Source organism: Octopus bimaculoides, chromosome 1, assembly GCF_046866305.1.
Source record: "Octopus bimaculoides isolate indiv1 chromosome 1, ASM4686630v1, whole genome shotgun sequence".
In the NCBI taxonomy this organism is placed as follows: Eukaryota; Metazoa; Mollusca; class Cephalopoda; order Octopoda; family Octopodidae; genus Octopus; species Octopus bimaculoides.
Genome location: NC_142928.1, coordinates 200904726 through 200926228, shown reverse-complemented (window position 1 = coordinate 200926228; position 21503 = coordinate 200904726). Strand labels below are relative to the sequence as shown.

General features: G+C 39.0%; 1 protein-coding gene across 1 annotated transcript in view; it reads left to right on the top strand.

Moving 5' to 3' along the window:
* Positions 1–21503, top strand: part of LOC106872754 (thioredoxin domain-containing protein 16) — an 80280-nt gene that overhangs the window by 12598 nt on the left and 46179 nt on the right. Inside the window, exons 4-12 of the mRNA XM_089337521.1 lie at positions 3417–3491; positions 6512–6633; positions 8677–8767; positions 11758–11917; positions 14441–14595; positions 15476–15551; positions 18166–18298; positions 19866–20012; positions 20332–20581. Coding sequence (XP_089193647.1) covers positions 3417–3491; positions 6512–6633; positions 8677–8767; positions 11758–11917; positions 14441–14595; positions 15476–15551; positions 18166–18298; positions 19866–20012; positions 20332–20581 — 1209 coding nt within the window. The remainder of the gene's footprint in view (positions 1–3416; positions 3492–6511; positions 6634–8676; positions 8768–11757; positions 11918–14440; positions 14596–15475; positions 15552–18165; positions 18299–19865; positions 20013–20331; positions 20582–21503) is intronic.

The window sequence follows — 21503 nt, the reverse complement described above, 5'->3', positions numbered from 1 at the left end:
GTCAGTAGTCATCGCCTCGGTGAGGCCCAATGTTCGAAGGTCTTGCCTCACCACCTCAGCCCAGGTCTTCCTGGGCCTACCTCTTCCACGGGTTCCCTCAACTGTTAGGGTGTGGCACTTTTTCACGCAGCTATCCTCGTCCATTCTCACCACATGTCCATACCAGTGCAATTGTCTCTCTTGCACACCACAACTGATGCTTCTTATGTTCAGCTTTTCTCTCAAGATACTTACACTCTGACGGGTATGCACACTGACATTACACATCCAGCGGAGCATACTGGCTTCATTCCTTACGAGCTTACGCATGTCCTCAGCAGTCACAGCCCATGTTTCACTGTCATGTAGCATGGTTGTTCGTACACATGTGTCATACAGTCTGCCTTCTACTCTGAGTGAGAGTCCCTTTGTCGCCAGCAGGGGTAAGAGCTCTCTAAACTTTGCCCAGGCTATACTTATTCTAGTAGCTACACTTTCAGTGCACCCACCCCCACTACTAACTTGGTCACCCAGATAGCAGAAGCTATTGACTACCTCTAGTTTTTCTCCCTGGAATGAGATAGAAGTTGTTTCCTGTTTATTTACAGTGTTTATTGCACCTGAACATCTGCCACATACAAAAACTAACTTCGTAGTTAATCTGCCTTTGATATTGCTGCACCTCTTATGTGTCCATAGCTTGCACTGGGTACATCTTATAGAGTTACTACCTATTCCTTTTCTACATACTGAGCAGGGCCATCTACCTGAAGGGGTTTGTGTTTTATCTACCTTCCTACTTATTAGGATTTTGGTTTTTGCTAGGTTGACTCTAAGGCCCTTCGATTCTAGTCCTTGCTTCTACACCTGAAACTTCTCCTCTAGTTCTGATAGTGACTCCGCAATTAGTGCAAGGTCATCAGCATAGTGGAGCTCCCAGGGGCAACCTGTCTTGAATTCCTCTGTGATCTCCTGGAGGACTATGATAAATAGGAGGGGGCTGAGGACAGAACCTTGGTGGACCCCTACCTCTACCTGGAGTTCATTACTGTACTCATTTCCAACCCTCACCTTACTGGCAGCATCTCTGTACATGGCTCGCACAGCTCTCACTAACCATTCTTCTATCTCAAGTTTCCTCATTGACCACCAGATAAGGGATTGGGGGACCCTGTCAAAGGCTTTCTCCATGTCAATGAAGGCCAGGTACAGAGGTTTATCCTTGGCTAGATATTTCTCCTGCAGCTGTCTCACTAGAAATATGGCATCAGTGGTGCTTTTACCTGGCATGAACCCAAACTGCATCTCATCTAAATTGATTCGCTCCCTAATTAGTTGGGCTATGACCCTCTCCGTAACTTTCATAACCTGATCTAACAGCTTGATGCCTCTGTAATTATTAGTGTCTAAAGCGTCACCTTTACCTTTGTAGCAGTTGACTATGGTGCTGCTACACCAGTCATTGGGTATGACTCCTTCGTGTATCACCTGGTTCGTAATACGGGTGACTAGGCTGTAGCCAACACTGCCAGATATTTTGAGCATCTCTGCAGTGATTCCTGATGGGCCAGGGGCTTTCCCTGTCTTCACACCCTTAATTGCTTTATCTACCCTGGTACTGTCAACTCGGATAGCTGGTCCCTCTGTTGGGTCGACATACGGCAGGCTCTCTTTCTCCCATTCATTATAATTTAGGACAATCAGTAAGTTGTCATAATAGAACTCAGTGTTTCAAATGCCGGAGCTAAGAGCTACAATGCATTCTCATTGGCTATTAATGACAACAGACATTACGAAAAAAAACCGTTGAATAAAAAGAAAGTTATTCTAATAATCAGGAAAAAAATACAAAAGATAAAAACTACACGCAACAATATTCTCACAACACATAGACATGAAAAGCTCCTGCATTCATGGCATTTACATAATAACCAATGAGAATGCATCGTAGCTCTTAGCTCTGGTATTTGAAACACTGAGTTCTATTATGACAACTTCCTGATTGTCCAAAACTGTACAAATATAAATTCTTCTATTTACCTAATATCAAGGTCTCATTCTTTTGTTGTCATTTTATTATTATTATTATTATTATTATTACCAGGATGATGATGATGATGATGATGATGCTTGTGGCATATAAAGATGTTGGTATAGCTATGTGGTTAAGAACTTTGCTTTGGTATCACGTTGTTGGGGCTTTCAATCTTAGCTTACTCCCCAGCCTGTTTACAGGGTGAGAGGATGGTGAGTGACAAAAAATATGAAAGACAGAGACATGACTGATGGCGATAAGAGTGATGAGTGATAGGGGAATGAATGAATGATTCGGTGGTAGGTAATGACAGGATGGTAGGTTGATGACAGGAGATAATGTGATTGGTGGTGGTGGGGGTGGGGGTTTAGTCATGAAGAAAGAGACCCAGGATGTGTGGGATAGAAAGAAATATGATGGCAGAGAGTGAGATGGGGTGGTAACGACTGGAAGTATAGTAAGGTGGTGTGTGTGGGGGTGGGTAGGTTTGGGAGAAGGTCGAGGCGAGGGGGCTGAGCACAATGGTGGAGTGTCGGAGGTGGTGGTGGTCAGGTGATGATAGAAAGGTGGATCCTGCATCAGTGAAAGATAAGAAATGAATGTTGAGGGGAGGATCAGCTGGGGTGGGGGTAGTGGTGGACTTAGTTGCAATGGGAACAATGAATGGCCAGCAGAGGAGATCTACTGCTGTGTAAAGATAATGGTGATGATGATGATGATGATGATGATGATGATGATGATGATGATTAGAGGATGTGTGTGTGTGTTTGCAGTTATTTCAAGTTGCAAATACATAAAGATACAGAATATAACTTATGATGGAAATGTAAGTTATATATAAGTGCAGGCGTGGCTGTGTGGTAAGTAGCTTGCTTCCCAACCACATGGTTCCTGGTTCAGACCCACTGCATGGCACCTTGGGCAAGTGTCTTCTACTATAGCCACAGGCTGACCAAAGCCTTGTGAGTGGATTTGGTAAGCGGAAACTGAAAGAAGCCCGTCATATATATATATATGTGTGTGTGTGTGTCTGTATCTGTGTTTGTCCCCCTCCCCCCCCATCATCACTTGACAACCTGTGTTTACGTCCCTGTAACTTAGCGGTTCAGCAAAAGAAACCGATAGAATAAGTTCTAGGCTTACAAAGAATAAGTCCTGGGGTCGATTTGTTCGACTAAAGGTGGTGCTCCAGCATGGCCACAGCCAAATGACTGAAACAAGTGAAAGAATAAAAGAATAAAAGAATACCAATATCCACATATGGCCTTACGATATATGCCATGCATCCATGTGTGTGTGTGAGTGTGTATAAAGAGGGAGAAAGGGAGAAAGGGAGAGTGGGATGTGTATAAAGGTATATTTATACAAACAACCATGGAAATTCTTGTGTTTATTATTCCAGTGGTGACGAAATATGGGCCGATGTCCCTCTTGCTAACATGCTCGATGTGGATTCAGTAGTGTCCAATGCCTTGCTGTAAGTAATATCTATTTTACCATTTTTCTCTACATCTGGCACCATTTTAACAACATGTTCTGATTTTGATAATATCAACAGTTCCTCGAGCCTCAGTGGTGTTGGTAATCACTCAACTGTAAAGTACAAACATTGGTGTATCAAGACAGCCAGGAATCACCGTTTATAGAAGTTCACTTTACAGTCTTGGTTACTAAGCTTCCATCTCAGAACGCAACATTTTGAACAAAATTCTTCTCTCATTGCTTCAGGTTGTAGGTCGCATGGAAACGCTGTGGAAACCCATCACTTACACACACACACACACACACATACACACACACACACACATACGTGGTCTGATCAATAAGTATCCGGAGTGTTGCAATAGTAACAAAGCTAAAGCGTGCAAAGAAAAGCCACTTGGCACTCTATGCATGTGTTACTTTGACATCATCATTCCTTATGATTTGTTTATGGGGAGAAAAATATTGAAAAGTATCAATACATGTGTGAGTGAGAAAGAAACAAGGAGGTGGTGTTTGGGGATGTGCTAGAAACAACAGCCAGATCTCCCTTAAATCACACATTTTCCTCTGAAATTATTAACAATTTTTTTTTAAAACTGAAAATGTTTCTCTAACAGGTTTTAAGTGCTTAGTGAAAAAAAAAAAAAAAAAAGAGAAAAGGTCAAAATCGTTTCAGACTGGGGTAGTGAGGGGGTGACAGGAGTAAAAAACAACATTTATCCTGACCAAACTCCAACCCTGGATTACTATCTCCCACTTTGAAGAGATGTGTTTGAAATCCAGGAATAAAAAATATCAACCAAATACCTGATGCACAAAAGGGACAGAGATGCAGGAAAAGCAGTAAAATGTGACAACCAATGCAGACTCTGTGGAGTTCACACTGAAGATATCACCCACATCATAAGCAGTTGTCTGAAAATGTCATCACGGTATTATCTACCGATGAGACATGATGTTATAGCTAGGACACTCTATAATGAAATCTGTCGGAAGGATAATCCTGAGGACAAAGAAATAAGAACCCACAGTATGGTAGAAGCCATAATGGTGGAATGTACCAGTGAAGACCTCAATAAAATGTAAGTACAACAGACATGATCTAATGATTTGGGATAGAGAAGAGAAACTGTGCACAGTTGTGGAAATTAGCTGCCCAGCGGATGTTAACATAAAGCTGAAGATCAGTGAAAAAGAAAACACCTATGTGGAACTATTGAGAAATCTGCAGTTACTCTATCCAGATTACAAGTTCAGGTTTATACGTGTAATTATTGGGGCCCTGGGATATGTAATGCACTGCCTAAATACCAATCTTGAGAAATTAGGTTTCTCAAAATCAGAAAGGAGAAAGCTAATTCCAAGATTACAGATCCAATCCATTAGTGGAACTGTTATAATCTGTAAAACTTTTTAGAAGTTTCTCATTTAAATATATATGAGCATGTCTAGACATGCAACTATATGCATGAGAAGACATACATAAAGCAAACAAATCTGCACATACATACATACCTACACACATACATACGAAAAACCCTTCGTTTATGAATGACCGTGGGATTGCACCTGGAAAGTTATCCTCCCAGGCACAAGTCCAGGCGAAGTTATTGTTTATGGAAGACCAGCATTCACCCATGCATACCAGCCTCTCCTCTCTCCACACCATTGACCTTATCCAAGGGAAGATACAGACACACATTCAGACTGACAGACTGACAGACATGCATATCAACACACATATATGGACACTTACATACAAATATACACCCATATGTACACACATACACACATACATGTACATACACACATATACATGCATACATACATAGACACTTGTCTACCTACCTACATACCTACATACATACATATACTCACATTAATAACATTTCAATAATCATGCATTTAAGATGAGGTTAATTTGTTCAAAAGTGAAGCATGGTTTGAATGATATCTTGGCATATTATTGAGTGGTAGCAACATCAAAGATCTTCTTTAATCAGACAATCTCTGTAGTTCTGTCATGGGAAATGGTAAAATGCTATACTCAATTTTGAAGAATCTCTTTTAGGATCTCTTGCAAAATAAGATGAAAGAGAATTGACCAATATAGAGACGGAATCATTTGGAATCTCTCAGATTTATAATTGGAAGTGAGAAACAGGCTGCTGCTGCCTCTAAGTTTAATCATAGCATCGTCCTAGTAATTGTCCGGCAGAAGAATTGTTCAAAATGGTTTGTTTGTCATTAGGGAAGAAATGGAATTTGGAGTGGATAATTAGGGAAGGGAATACTTTGCAGAACATGTGTATGGGAATAAATTGGAGTATGGTGGTGTATGGGAATGTGGGAATACATTGTAGTTGATAACCATTGTTGGGAATAGAATCTTTTGGAGATTCTTAGAAATATCTGTTACAGAAAATTAACGAAAGGATGATGAGGAAAGACAAAAATTGGTTTTCTTGAGACCATTTTTTGGCTTGGGACTTTAAAAAGGAACCATCACCTAAGCTGACCTACCTCCACCTCACCTTGTCTTTTGTGTGGGTGTGGGTGTGGGTGTGGTGGAGAAGGGCTATTAGCAGGGTTTAAAAAAAGCCTGTTAAAAGGGCAGAGAAGTCCCAGAGAAGTGAATGGTCCATTATATCTGGGGCAAAGACAGTTGCCATCAGGTCTCACCTGCTCATTGCTCTGGATATCTTGCAGAATCCTTGGGATTTAGATTTTAAAGTTTGGAATGAGTGTACATAAGGGAAAACCCAGTTGAAGGATATGCAACTATTTGGGGACAGAGTGTGGATTATAGTAAGGTGAATGTTGGGATTACAGGTTTAGGGATGGGAAAGTAACATTCAAATGTAACTCTCTTTGTCTTCCTCCAATATGTCTTCCTCCAATATGTCTTCCTCTAATATGTCTTCCTCCAATATGTCTTCCTCCAATATGTCTTCCTCCAATATGACATCGCATTCTGATAAGTTTTAACAAACCAATTCTTTGTTGTTTCAGAATTCCACTTTTAGATGATTTTGAAATAATTTACACTCGAATAGAACGTCTTGAAGTGGTAGCGCCACTCCAAGGCTTTAAAAACGTCATCTTTGGCTATTTATTTGCTATTGGAACAAATGGTAAGTTCCAACATTTTTCAAAATTAATTCAAATGAACTGAATTTGTAATGAATCATTATTGTTCTCATATCTCAGACATTTATCATGTTTCTCTCTAAATTATATTCTTCATCATCATGATCAAAATGATGACGATATGAAGATCATGATGATGATGATGATAATGATGATCATCATCATCATTTAATGCCTGTTTTCTATGCTGGCATGGGTTGGATGGTTTGACAGATGCTGGCAAAGCCAAGAGCTCTACCTGCTCCATTGTCTATTTCAGCACAGTTCCTACAGCTGGATGCCCTTCCTAACACCAACCACTTTACAGAGTGCTCCACTGGATGCTTTTTACATGGAACCACCATTTATATTATTTTATGTCTATTTGAATAAATATAATTATATTACATTTATTATGCTTCTTTCTGAACTTTAGTTTTAATCTTATATCCTCCCAGAACCGCTAAAATAAAGCACCAGTTAATTACTGGTATGGGTTTTAGGTGAGCAATTTCTCATCACAGTAGGTTTAATGTTGTTTTGAGGCAGCTTTAGCAAATACCTTCTGCTTTTGTGTCAGAGATTCAAGAGTTGAGTGAAACGAGATAAATAGAAAAGTGTATGGAAGCATGTCGAAAGGATTGTTGCAACTCTAGTAGACTTTATCCAATCCCTAGTCTAACAACACCATCTGACACTGGGGTGCCTTTGGTAGAACCAATTCTCTTATAAGTATTTAACCCATTAATGCTTGTATTCTTTGGTCAAATTCTGTTGAATTATTCTTACATTATCTTAAGATTTTGATGATCATCATCATTTAATATCCGTTGTCCATGCTGGCATGGGTTGGATGGTTTGACCAGGGCTGGCAAGCTGAAAGTCTACACTAGACCCCAGTCTAATTTGGCATGGTTTCTACGGCTGGATGCCCTTCCTAACACCAACCACTCTGAGAGTGTAATGGGTGCTTTTACATGCTGCTGGCGCAGGTGCCATTTGTGTGACACTGGAATCTGTCACAACTGTGATTTTACTTGGCTTGATGGGTCTTCTTCTCAAGTGCTGCATAATGCCAAAGGTCTTGATCATTGCCTCTGTGAGTCCCAACACTTGAAAGGAGCTTTTCATGAGCCACTGGCATCAACCAATTTACCTTTGTGAGGCCCAACATTCAAAAGGTGCTTTTTACATATCACCAGCACAACTGCCAGTTACTTGGCACCAGCATCGGTCATGACAATGATCTAACTTGGCTTGATGGGTCTTCTTCTCAAACACAGCATGTCACCAAAGGTCTCAGTCACTAGTCATTGCTTCTGTGAGGCCCAAAGTTCAAAGATCATGCTTTACCACCTCGTTCCATGTTTTCTTGATTATTTATTCTTAGAATGATATTGTAGGGCAGGTGTGACATGCCAGATCTAGCTAACTGGAGCATAAACAAATAGGATATTTGAGCCAGATATGATTTGTTTAAATGCTAAAGATTTTAAAGCCATTCTCTGGACCAGAGAATGTCTCTTCACATTACTTGTTACCGCACCCTGTCGAGTACCATAGTTTCTCTTTCGCTCTCTCTCTCTCTATCTATCTATTTCCTTTCCCCTCTGCCCAAATCCTTGTTTTCCTGCCCCCCCCCACCACTCATTTCTATTCTCTTCAGGCTCTACCCACACACCTTGTCCCTAATATCTTTATCAATTTCCATCTCCATCCAATCACTCCAATTCTCCCTCCTAAAATGTCAACAACCATGTTGTTCCTCTTCAGCAACAAACCTCTTCTATTCTGGACCCTTTTCTTACACTTTAACCCTTCCTCTCTTAACATAAAGCTGCCCCCGTCTCTACTGTTGTCCCACTCATTTGAATTCTGCAAAATCTTCATTATTTTTTCAGGGTTGAATTAGGAATGTATTTCCCTAAGAATATGGTCAAGCACAGCTCAATGCATTCTAAGACCGGCACCAACCCTCCATTCTATCTCTAATTTCCATATTTTACTTCTGTTATTCAATTCTTTGAGTCTGTTTATTTATTTATCAGTCCACAGAGTCCTTTTGGAACTGGCTTATATTTACAAGCAGCAGATCCAGTTTATGCTGACCACCACCCAACGAACAATTTCAGATTTGGAGTAAGTGTTCAGTTTTAATAGTTTTATGGTAAACTGTAAACAACAGAGACTGTTGAATATTTAATGCGACCAGAAATGGTTTGTCAACAGCAATTATTAAGGCTTAGAAAGATAGACTCTCATCATAAACAGGCAGACGCATATACCACAGTTTGCACGGACTGTTTTAGACACTTGTGAAGTCATAGTCACCAGTTATATCACCAGTTGATTCCATGTTATAGGCTTTATGTCTTTACAGATAAACATAATTTAATGTGTGTGTGTGTGAGGGGTGGCTGCGTGTGTGTGCGTGTGTGTGTGTGTGTGTGTGTACATGCTAATATCAAACAGTGAGAGTGAGTGCTCAACACCGCATTTGGTGGATGAATATTCTTTAATTGTGGATTAACAAAGCAACCAATGGTTTTGTGTAGAAAAGGTCTGTACAATTATTCAAGTGATTCACTTGGGAATGTTGGTATTCATCTCCATTTTTGAAGGGGAAAATATGAGGAGGTTTTAAAATAGATTAGGCTATCACTGACCTGTTGGGTCACCAATAGTTCAAGGTACCTGAGAAAACCATGTATCTCAGAAAACCATGGACCCATTTACACGAAATTTGTTTTATTCCATTTGTATTCACATTTCAATGGTACCTTACTTTCAGAGTTTGACTATTTATAAAGATGTTCACAGTAAAGGGCAATAACTCCAGGTTTCACTGCTTATATTTGTGGAAACAAACCCCCAAAACTGCATATCTCAGGAATCCATGGTCTGATTTACACAAAACTTGTTTCATTCTGTTTGTATTCACATTTCAGGGGTCACTTACTTTGTGATTATTTCTCCATTATGCATCAGTTTAGCTGCATTAAATTACAGACAAGCACGCATGCAAATAAACAACCACAAGGTTTTAGTAGAATGTAGATAACAGATCAGGGGAGGTGACTTGTAAAAATATCTTGTTATCTCCCTTGCATTGGCCCGGCATTTTTGCAAGAATTTGCGTTCACCATAATTCAACTAAATCCTCAATTATTGTATGTGAAAACATTCGTGCACACCCATATATATATATATATATAAATACATATACACTCTTTGACATGGTCTATATATGTCTTCATGGCAAAGAGTGAATAGCCATCTTTCTTAATGTAAACTTTCTTCAACAGATTTTATTCTCTGTCATTTATGATATAAATTTATGTTATACATTCATGCTCAACTATAGCCAGCCCTATTCACTGGTAAAGTGTACCAGCATACAACAACTAGCCAGAACAACATGCCAAGGAGATGATCTCAGTACATCTAATGGGGCATTTTCCTCCACCTGAAGTGTCATGCCCTGCACAGATTGATGCAAAATATCCTACCCCTATGGGAACAGATGCAGGAGGGGTTGAAAGGATTGTCATACTGAATAAAGATTTATACTTAATCCATCTTCCATTTCCTTTATCAACTATATATATACCTAGGTGCAGGAGTGGCTGTGTCGTAAGTAGCTTGCTTACCAACCACATGGTTCTGGGTTCAGTCCCACTGCATGGCACCTTGGGCAAGTGTCTTCTACTATAGCCTCAGGCCGACCAAAGCCTTGTGAGTGGATCTGGTAGACGGAAACTGAAAGAAGCCCGTCGTATATATGTATACACATATGTGTACGCAAGTGTGTGTGTATATGTTTGCTGCGTGTGTGTGTTTGTTTGTGTCTGTATTTGTACCCCCCACCATTGCTTCACAACCGATACTGGTGTGTTTACATCCTCATAACTTAGTGGTTTTGCAAAAGAGAGCGATAGAATAAGTTCTAGGCATACAAAGAATAAGTCCTGGGGTCAATTTGTTCAACTAAAGGTGGTACTCCAGCATGGCCGTAGTCAAATGACTGAAACAAGTAAAAGAATAAAAGAATAAAGAATATATATATATATATATATATATATATATATTCATGTTTGTTGTTATGTTCAGTTCTAATAAAAACAATTTTACATTAATCTGATGGGTTTACTCTCTACCTTAGAAAAGTAAAAATTTATTATTCATAAACAAGAAAATTGTTGACTGTGACTTTGAAGTTTCGACCAGTCTGATGGTGGCTTAACTGGCCAAAACTTTAAAGCCAATAACTATAAAACTTTTGTTTGAGAATAATATATGTGTATATAAATATTTATACATTTGTTTGTATATATATTATCATCACCATCATTTAATGTCTGTTGTCCATGCTGGCATGGGTTGGATGGTTTGACCATGGCAGACAAGCTGGAAGGCTTCACCAGACTCCATCCAGTCTGATCTGGCATGTTTTTCTGCAGCTGGATGTCCTTCCTAACACCAACCACTCTGTGAGTGTAATGGGTGCTTTAATGTGCCACTGGCACAGGTGCCATTCGTGTGATATCAGTATCTGCCATGATTGGGATTTTGCATGGCTCGGTGAGTCTTCTTCTCAAGCATGACATAATGCCAAAGGTCTCGGTCATTGCCTCTGTAAAGCCCAACACTCAAAAGGAGCTCAGCCGCTTTGCCTCTATGAAGGTGCTTTTTACGTGCCACCAATATGGGTGCCAGTTACATGACACCAGCATCAGCCATGGCTATGGTTCCACTTGGCTTTCCGGGTCTTCTCAAGCACAACATATTGCCAAGGCTCTCGGTCACAAGTCATTGCCTCTGTGAGGCCCAAAGTTCAAGTGTCATGCTTCACCACCTCGTCCCACGTCTTCCTGGGTCTACCTTTATCACAGGTTCCTTCCACAGTTAGAGATCGGCACTTCTTTACACGGCTGTCCCCTTCTATACACATCACATGACCACACCAGCGCAGTCATCTCTCTTGCACACCACATCTGATTCCTCTTATGCCCAACTTTTCTCTCGAGATACTCTCACTCTGTCAACCATGCACGTCCAGCGAAGCAGACTGGCTTAAATACTTATACTTTTATAATAACTTCATAATAACATTTGTTTTGTTTTTATAGACAACATCCAAAAGATAACAGCACAATGATATGGTTTTTCCTGTGCAAAGACAGCTCTGATACAGAACCATTTGGTGCATGTCCCACTGTCCTCTATCGGGGAAACGTTTCGTTCGCTTCCCTTGCCTCGGCCATCAAACTCGTGAACGGACCCAAGCATGTAAGTACAGAGTGATGGATGTTTCGCCAGAGCTGTTGAAATGTCTTTTGTTATGTGACGCTAAGGGAGAAAGTGCCTTCATGTGTGTACGTGTGTGTGTGTGTGTGTGTGTGTGATGAGAAGAGAGAGAGAGAGAGAGAGAGAAAGAAGCAACAGTTTAGTTTAGTACATAACAAGGGAGTCAGTGCTTCAGATACCTCCATACTTCTTAAAATTCCCCAACACCACTCCTGACATGTCCATCCATCCTTTCCTCTTTATATATTTTTTAATGTTCGCTTTTTAAACCTGTATATCTTAGCTTTCATTGTTGTCCTTCTTTACTTCACTTATTTGGTTGTTTTCTGCTCCTTCTTTTAGACTTTTCCCTCAAGTTGTGTTGCACCTGAGCACTGTATACAACAAGTGCCTTGTTAACTACTTAAGCTGTCTGGAGGATTTATGGGTGACTGTAAGAGTTTCTTTCAGCAATGTCTAAGTGAAATATGGAGGGTAACTTTAGAAGGAATAGTAATGTCTGGGACACAGTTTGACAGTTTTAATGTAGAGATTTTGTTAAATGAATGTTGAAAACAGGTGTGAAGTATGTAGTTTTTTTCTCATAATTTAATCTGCAGAGGACAGGGTGCTGCCAATAACCTCCCAAGTCTTCTTAGAGTGAAGTGTGGAGGGATAGAAAGTGTTGGGACAAATTCATATTGTTAACAAGTAAGTGAAGGGTAAATAGGGGAGAATTTCAGGAGGGTAACTTTAGAAGGAGTAATAAGGGATGAGTGCAATTTGTCTGGGACACAGTTTGACAATGGAAAAGTGAATAAGTTTACTCGTAGATTAAGGTATATTAATCAGGCTGTGGCTTGATTAATTAATGTTTATAGGGCAACAGCATTGATTTATGCGATGTATAGGTCGATGTCTGATGTTAAAGTGAAGGGAAATTTGAGTCCTGGGAGCAAAAGTACCTTTCAGCCAAAGTAAATAACCCGTTGAAACCTGATTCTGTAAAGGTTCTGTTTTGTCCCTGAATTTCAGAAATTAGTTTCTAAGTGGCAAACATTTAGGTTTCTTTAGATAATCATAGTTTTCAAGCTTCATTAATTCATTTCACCTTTTGTAGTCGGACTGCTTCTGCTCTATTCAAGGTTTAAACTAAAACCCCTTTTTCTATATTCTTATTCTACTGTAATGTCTAAGCACGTATTCAAGTAGTTTCTCTTTGACTTCTCAAGAGGCCTGTCGAGTGTCTTAGGAGAGATGAGGTGTTGTGATGTTCATGCCTTTTCAAATAATTTTAATTAGGACACTACTGAAACATCACTTGGCATCAAAATATAGACTTGACTCACCTAGAGTACCACTTAACTTGATTCACATATAATGTACTTAGCTGGAATATACTTGCCTTGATTCCCCTCCTTGGCTTAACTCAGAGTGTACTTGACTCAGCTAAAGTACATTTGACTCGACTCACTTAGAATAATCTTGATTCACTTGACTCTTCTAAAGTGTACTTGACTCACCTGGAGTGCACTTGAGACTCCATCCTCCTTTCCTCCACCAATGGTAATTGTTGTTTCAGACGTTTTTCTGTAAAGCCACACCCTCATCCCACTGCTTCATTTGTGTGACGCTGGAGTAGTGAGGGGCTAGGGATTAAGCCCTGAACAGGGATGATGAAACGACTCTGCTGATCAATCCAGCTGGCTGATTGATTGACTGAATGCTTAATCATATAAGCAATTAGTTAATTGGTTAAATGGTTAACCGTTGACTAATAATAAAGGAAGTGAAATAAAAGCTTTGTATGTGTATATTATTGGCATAACGACCCTCCCAAGACACAACAAAATTTATTTTAACAAACAATTTCCCATCAAGAATCTTGCCAACCAAAGACTAAAATGAAACCTTGTGAAAAGATGTCCCTGAAAATGTTATCTAAAATATACAAACATTTTGTTTTTTAATACAGTTCTATATTTAAGAGATGAGAAATTATTTACATTATTTACATTTGACAGATATTTGTCCTCATCCTGTTTGCTGTTAACATAAAGTTTCAGCTGATATACCTTCCAGCCTTCATCAGGTGTCTTAGGGAAATTTCAAACCTGGGTTCTCATTCCTAAGGTATTTTTCAATGTTATTATTATTCAGGTCACTGCCTGGAATTGAACTCAGAAACTTGGGGTTAGTAGCCTGCACTCTTAACCACTATGCCATATGCCCATGGGCATAGTGGTTAAGAGGGCTGATAAATCTAATATTTTCCTATCCTTCCTTAATACCAGTTCTCATATGTTATTCATATCTGCACTCAGTCTGCTTAGGAGGTTGGTTTTTTACCATGTAGACAATTTCCAATATATCAAAGTTGTTCTTAAAATTCTTCCTATATATTATGTGTTCTGTTTTCTTACATATAATTTATTAAAAAGAATTTTGTTTTCATAAATTACTTAGTTCTTTTATTTATTAAAATGGTTAACATAATTCTTTGACTTATTTCTCTTTCTTCTGCAGTATTATCTCCCTGAAAATGAATCCAGTGTCCCATGTAATGTTTCAAATTGCCTCTATTTATTCCATTCAAAAGAAAATAAAGCTGATGTGGAGAATATCGCCGAATCAGTGGTGACAATGTATTTAGGGGTCGTGGCTGTTATTTTAGTTGACGTGTAAGTATTACTCCTTTTGTAGGGAAATTATATGTTGGGTGTGTATACTGGTTGATGGGGAAGCAGGAGTCCTTTGGTCCTCGTTTAGCTGGCATGAATTGAATGGTTTGATAGGATCCAGTGGGTCCAAGATTTACATAATGTTCCAACCGTATGGTTTTTGCAATTAGATGCCCCTCCTAATGCCAACCTCTTCCTGGTGTCTACTGGTGAGCTTGTCATGGATCTTACAAGACTATGATTTTGAGAGAGGCAGCTTTATACTGCTCGGAAATGAAGGGCTAAATTATGAGTTAAGGGGCTAGAGCAATCACATACTTTTTGCTGTAGAGGGGCCACATGGTAGGGGTGATTAGTGTGAAGCTGGAAGATGGGGGTGATTGATGTAGAACTGTGAACAATCAACGTGAATATCAATCATCATAATTTGGATATGGTAAGACCCTTTACTGCAGGAATAGTCTCAGAAGAGCACGCTCTAGATAGACTTGTGTAAATACACTTTTTATTTGGTGCTGAGAGTGATATCATTGGATCAGAGAATGCTTGTGTTTCGGCATCATTCCACTTTGTTATGAAAACCACAAAACCCAAATCTATCTTTCACAGCCCCAAGAAAGACTTTCCTAACATTAAATCAAATGGAAGTTTTAAGATACATTTCTTTTTCCCATTTGATTGTAATTAATAAAAATAATTAGTTTCACAAATTGTTTCATTAATTAATTAACCACTGTAGAAGATATAATGTCAAAGAAAAAAAAAATATGTGATTAAAGAATTATAGGAATTTACGAATGGAAGGGGAGAAATGTGGTCTGAGACTCAGAACCTCTGCTTGATTTGTTTTTTGCTTAAACAGTTGTTTCTGTGTTTTTAGGGATTCCAAACATCTTAACAGTTACCTCTACTTTACAAAAACGACACCTTCTGCAGCCATTTCTTTTGCTGGACAAGTAAGTACCATCGATATAATAGCCATTTACTCATTTTGACTTATTTAAGAAAAAGTCATTTATTGCATCATCATCATCATCACCATCATTATCACCATCACCATCATCACCATCATCATCATTATCATCACCACCCACCATCATCACCATCATCATTAAGTCCACTTTTCATATTGATATGGGTTGGACAGGTCACTGTGGTCTGAGTTGGTGCTTATTTGAAGTTACTATCTTCTTGCTTGGGTCAGAGTATATTTCGCTTTAATGGTACAAGAAACATTCACAATGTTATCAAAGAAATATGGAAGGAGCAAAGCGTTGTAGTGAAAAGTCAGGGAAAAACCGATGAAAGAAGGACAAGAAAAATGGAGATAAAAAAAAAAAAGAGCCAGGAATTGATTTTGCCACATTATTGCTCATTCCTGCAGAATTTCTACTGTTCTCCAACCAATTCTTTTACTGGTTTCAGGCATTGACACCAACCCACTTTGTTTTGTTGTTTTTATATTTGATTTTTCATGCTGGCATGAGTTAGATGAATACATGTCATTGAAGCATTTTTTTACAACTGGATGCTTTTCCTATCACTAACCCTTACTTTGTTTTTTAAGTAAGGGAGCTCTTCATATTTCTCAAGTTTTCAAAGTGGCAGACCTGTTGATAGGGGAGTGACAGCGGTGTCCTTGCCTGTGGCTGAGTAATGCTCAGAGGAGCATAAATATAACCACACAGATATACACTGACATGCACACACACACACACACACACACACATACACACACACACACACACAGACACACACACGCAGGCACACATAGATACAGAAACACAGAGGCACACACAGATACATACGCACACATAGACACACACACACACACACACACACACACACACACACACACACCATACACACACACACACACACACACCCAGATACACACAGACACAGAAACACACACACACACACACACACACATACACACAAACACACACACACACCCCCACACGTACACACTTAGCACCATCCAGTTTCTGTGTACCAATTTATCTCACAAATCTTTTGTCAGCCAATGACCAAAAATAGAAGATACTTGTCCAAGGTGTTGTGCAATGAGAGTGAACCCAAAACCCTATGCTTGGAAAGCAAACTCCTTAGCCATGCACTGGACCCTAATTTGATATTTGTTTTTTATAAATGATTACTCACATCATACATAGTTGTTATTGCTGTTTGATGTCTAGGCTCCGTTGATCACTGAGAAGACAGGCTTAGAATCAAATGCTACTCCAGCCATGACCATCTTGTCTTTGTCCAATGTGTCCTTTCTTTTCTAAACCTGTTGGGTGGGATTTTAGGGCTTTGAACTGCTATTTCTAGCAGATTGAGCAGCACATGACAGCTCTCTATTTGGCTGCTTTGTACCTGGGAAATTGTCAAAGGTTTGTCATTTAGCAAGAGGCAATATTCTAGGCTCAGCTCATAATTGCACCTCCATTGTAGCTAAAGAGCAAAAGTGAAAGTAGAAGATACATCATCATCATTGTTTAACGTCTGTTTTCCATGCTGGCATGGGTTGGATGGTTTGACAGGAGTTGGCAAGGCCAAGCTCCACATCTAGTTCCATTGTCCGTTTAGGTATGGCTTCTACTGCTAGATGCCCTTCTTAACACCAGCCACTTTTCAGAATGTACTGGCTGCTTTTTATGTGGCACCAACACCAGTGCTTTATAAGTGGCACCATGTTAATGAGACCTGACACCTCACTGGAACAGTAACCTGTATTACTATAGTCTTTTTATTGTCTCCTCTGACCCACCACCACCACCACCACCACCACCACCACCACCACCATAACTATATGCATGAGAATACATACAAAAAACAAAACATACAAATCTGTTCATACATACTTTGTTGTTGATGTTGAAATTGCAATGAAGGAGCCTTGGATCTGGGTTAGAAACCGGTTCTTTCTCTGTTGGCAAGAAATCTTGAAATGAAACTGAATAATGACATACATACAGGGCGAATGGAATACAGTGGTATGAGTACATGTTGAGGAGGGATGAGGAACATGTTCTGAGGAGGGTGCTAGAGTTTTAGGTAAATGGACTGCGAAAGTGAGGTAGACCAAGGAAAACGTGGAGGGGACAGGTGGAGGAGGAGATTGGGAGGGTTGGTTTGAGAAGGGAAGGCTCCCAAAACCAGGCAAGATGGCGAGATGGTGTGAGGGTGGTTGCTATGGCATTGAGGTAGATCTGGCCACCCCCCATTAATGGGGACAAAACCTGGATTTAAAACACTGGATGATGATGATGATACATACATACACAATGGTCTTCTTTCAGTTTCTGTCCACCAAATTCACTCACAAGGCTTTGGTTAGCCTGGGGATATAGTAGAAGCGCCATGCAGTGGGTCTGAACCTGGAATCATGCGATCAGGAAGCAAATTCTTACCACACAGCCATCCCGTTGTACCCTTTTCCTTAAAGTCACCAAGAACTTAAGAGAAAATGAAGATCGGTTTTATTTCCTTCAAAAATAAATGTTGCATTTTTATGATAAATTTGAATTTTAAAATAGATTCTATTTCTTTTCTGTTTTTTCACAGAATGGAAAAACTTTCATGGACACATCTTTTTCTAAAGTGTCTTTGATGAATTTCCTCCAAGGATACGTAGCCGGTTCCGTAGTCAAACAAGAACCCTTAATTGAAGAACAAGAGGCATTAGAAGAGTTTGCTTGTGCGTATCTTTAAACTTAATGTTGTTGTTGTTGTTATTTATATCACATGTTGTTGATTGCTGTTAATCTTCTTTCTGAGGTTGATTCAAACCTGTTGAAATAACAACCAAAGATTTTCTAGAAAAACAAAGAGAATTAAATGGAACAATATTTTGAGTTGTAATATGGGTTGCTATCGCCACCACCACCACCACCACCACCACCATAAGGGGATTACATCAATCACTGGTACTTAATTTATTAACCCCAAAAGGATGAAAGGCAAAGTCGATCTTGGTGGCATTTGAACTCAGAACCTACAGACAGACGAAATGCATTGAAGCATTTTGCCTGATGTGCTAACGATTCTGCCAGCTCACTGCCTAGAAATAGTAATAATAATATTGGGTTGTCCGGAAAGTTTGTGCTGATTTTCCAAAAGGTTCTTCTCCCTCAACTCATGTGGTACCCAAACATCGTAGCGATTTGTGTACCCAAGCTTTACCAGGTGCTCATGAACGATGGATTTTGATAGGTTGAGGCTTTCTGCCAATTCTCGGGTTGTGCAATGTGGGTTATTCTCAATTAATGACTTGATTTGGTCATCATCTGTAGTGGATGGTCTGCCTGATCGCTCATTTTTAAGAAGGCTACAATCTCCAGCTCGGAACCTTGCGAACCACTTCCGTACAGTTCTTTCGGATAAAGAAACATCACCGTAAACTGCGCATATTTCTTTGGTTGCTTGTGAGGCATTTTTCTCTTTACGGAAAAAGAAAAACATCAAGTGCCGAAAATGAACTTTCTTATCTTCCATTTTAAAGGGTTACAGAATTAACACAGGTTATAGGAACATAAACCTTCTTCCACGAAAAGTTAGCTTAAACTGTGCTCTAAATGGAGGTGTAGTCCAATCCTATTTTATGGACTCAACCATGTTCTAAAATAAGTCGAAAGATAAGCTACTATAAATCGGCACAAACTTTCTGGACAACCCGATAATAATAATAATAATAATAATAATAATAATAATAATAATAATAATAATAATAATAATGATAATCCTTTCTACTACAGGCACAAGGCTTGAAATTTTGAAGAAAGGGGCTATTCGATCACATGAACCCTAGTGCATAACTGGTATTTATTTTGTTGCCCCTGAAAGGAATGAAAAGCAAAATCAACCTTGGTGATATTTGAACTCAGTATGTAGAGAACCCCAAGAAATGGTCTGAGGCATTTTGTCCAATGTGCCAAAGATTCTGCCAGGTTGCCACCTTAATAACAATTGGGGATTTCAAATTTTGGCAGAAGGCCTGTAATTATGGAAGAAGGGATAAATAAATTACGTTGACCCCCCCCCCCCCCCCGAGTTCAATTGGTGCCTATTTTATTGATTCGAAAAGGATGTAAAGCAAAGTCGACCTCAGCAGAGTTTGAACTCAGAATGTAAAGACAGACACAATGCCGCTAAGCATTTTGCCAAACATGCTAACAGTTCTGCTCATTCACCATTCTACAATCAACTCACTTATTGATCTTCTGTTGATAACAAAATTTGATGGATCAGTTTTTATTTCTTCGCAGATTCTGTCAATGACGACGAAGTGTCCAATGTTGTGTACAGTAACAGAGATGTGGAATATGACAATATAGTGACCACCCTCACAGACCAAACATTTGCAGATCTGGAACATTCATCTCAGCTGACACTGGTCATCTTCTATTTGCCATGTAAGTGTTTTCATCTACATCTCATTATGGCAGCAAAAATATCTGGCATTTGTGTGGTTGGTCATCAAAATCGTTACCATTGTTATCATGTTAGAGTTTTGTTCTGTCGTAGTAGTAGTAGTAGTAGTAGTAGTTATTTTATTAAATTCTTTGTTATATTTTAAATTAATTGAAAGAAACACAGAGCATCTCAACAGAAATACAGTAACGAAAGGGTTAATTCTCTATCAGAAATATTTTGGTCAAGGAATTATTGTAAATGTTTGGCTAAAGGCTAAGACAATTTCAGACACAAGTCATGATATTCTTTTCTCAACAGATAACCCTGTGTACTCAGCACTTTTACAACATTTGCTGGAATGGAAGCAAAAATATGGTTCATTCTACCCGCATCTTTCGGTTGCTCGTTTTAACTGCTTTGACTGGACAGATGTCTGTGAGAAGCAACATATTATTCACACACCTACGCTGCAACTATTTGGTCAGAAACAGGGCCTATCAACCTCAAAGACTGCTATCAATTACACAGGAGCTCTTCATGCAACAGACGTTATGGCTTTCTTGTATTTGTAAGTGTTGCCTTTTCATAATGTTTCAAATTTTGGAAAAAAGCTCACTTTCTGGAATCGTAAAATTTTGAAAAGTCCAAATTTTAAGATAAAAGTTATTTTAATTCATAATTTAGAAGTAGGGTTCATTATTTCACCCTGATGTAGACAGGAAGTCACTTTTCTTTTTAAAATTTAACAAAGATAGAAGGCAATACCTTGGTTCTGTGCTGGGCCTCTTGACTGGATTGGTGAGGGGGTGATGCGGCTGATACCCCAGCATCTGCAGGTTAAATGTGGGAGGGAAATGGAGGCAGAAGATCTTGTCTAAATACTTTGAGAAAATATTAATGTATTTTTTAAAGTGAACTGCAAAAAGTGAGGCAGTCGTATTTATTGTGGGGTGGAGGATACTATACCACCCAGAGCTGAAGGCAGCCAGGGTGATGGGGTGGTATTAAACAGGGCTACCATGATAATCCTTGTGAATGCAAACTATTCAGGTGAATTAATTAGTTAATAAATATATAATTGAGTAGAAAGCAAAATAGGTTGTAATTAATTAATACAATATAAGGTAGGAGAACCTAAAAGTTTGGATCGTTTATTATAAATCAGTCAACAATCATCAACTTATAATGAATAAAGAATATATTAATAAGAAATAGCTAATTGATATATACCATCACCACCACCACCACTCATCATCATCATCACCATCATCATCATCATTATCATCATCATCATCATTTAGCACCCATTGTCCATGCTAGTATGGTTTAATAAAGCAATTTTTGCCAAAAAGTTAAAATTCATAAAAATGTTCATTTCAAGGTTAAACTAAAGAAAACTTTCTTTTTATGATTAATTATCTTAATTAATCACTTTTTAAAATGAATAAAATCAAAATAGTACAATAAAGTTAAAATAAGATTAAAAAAAC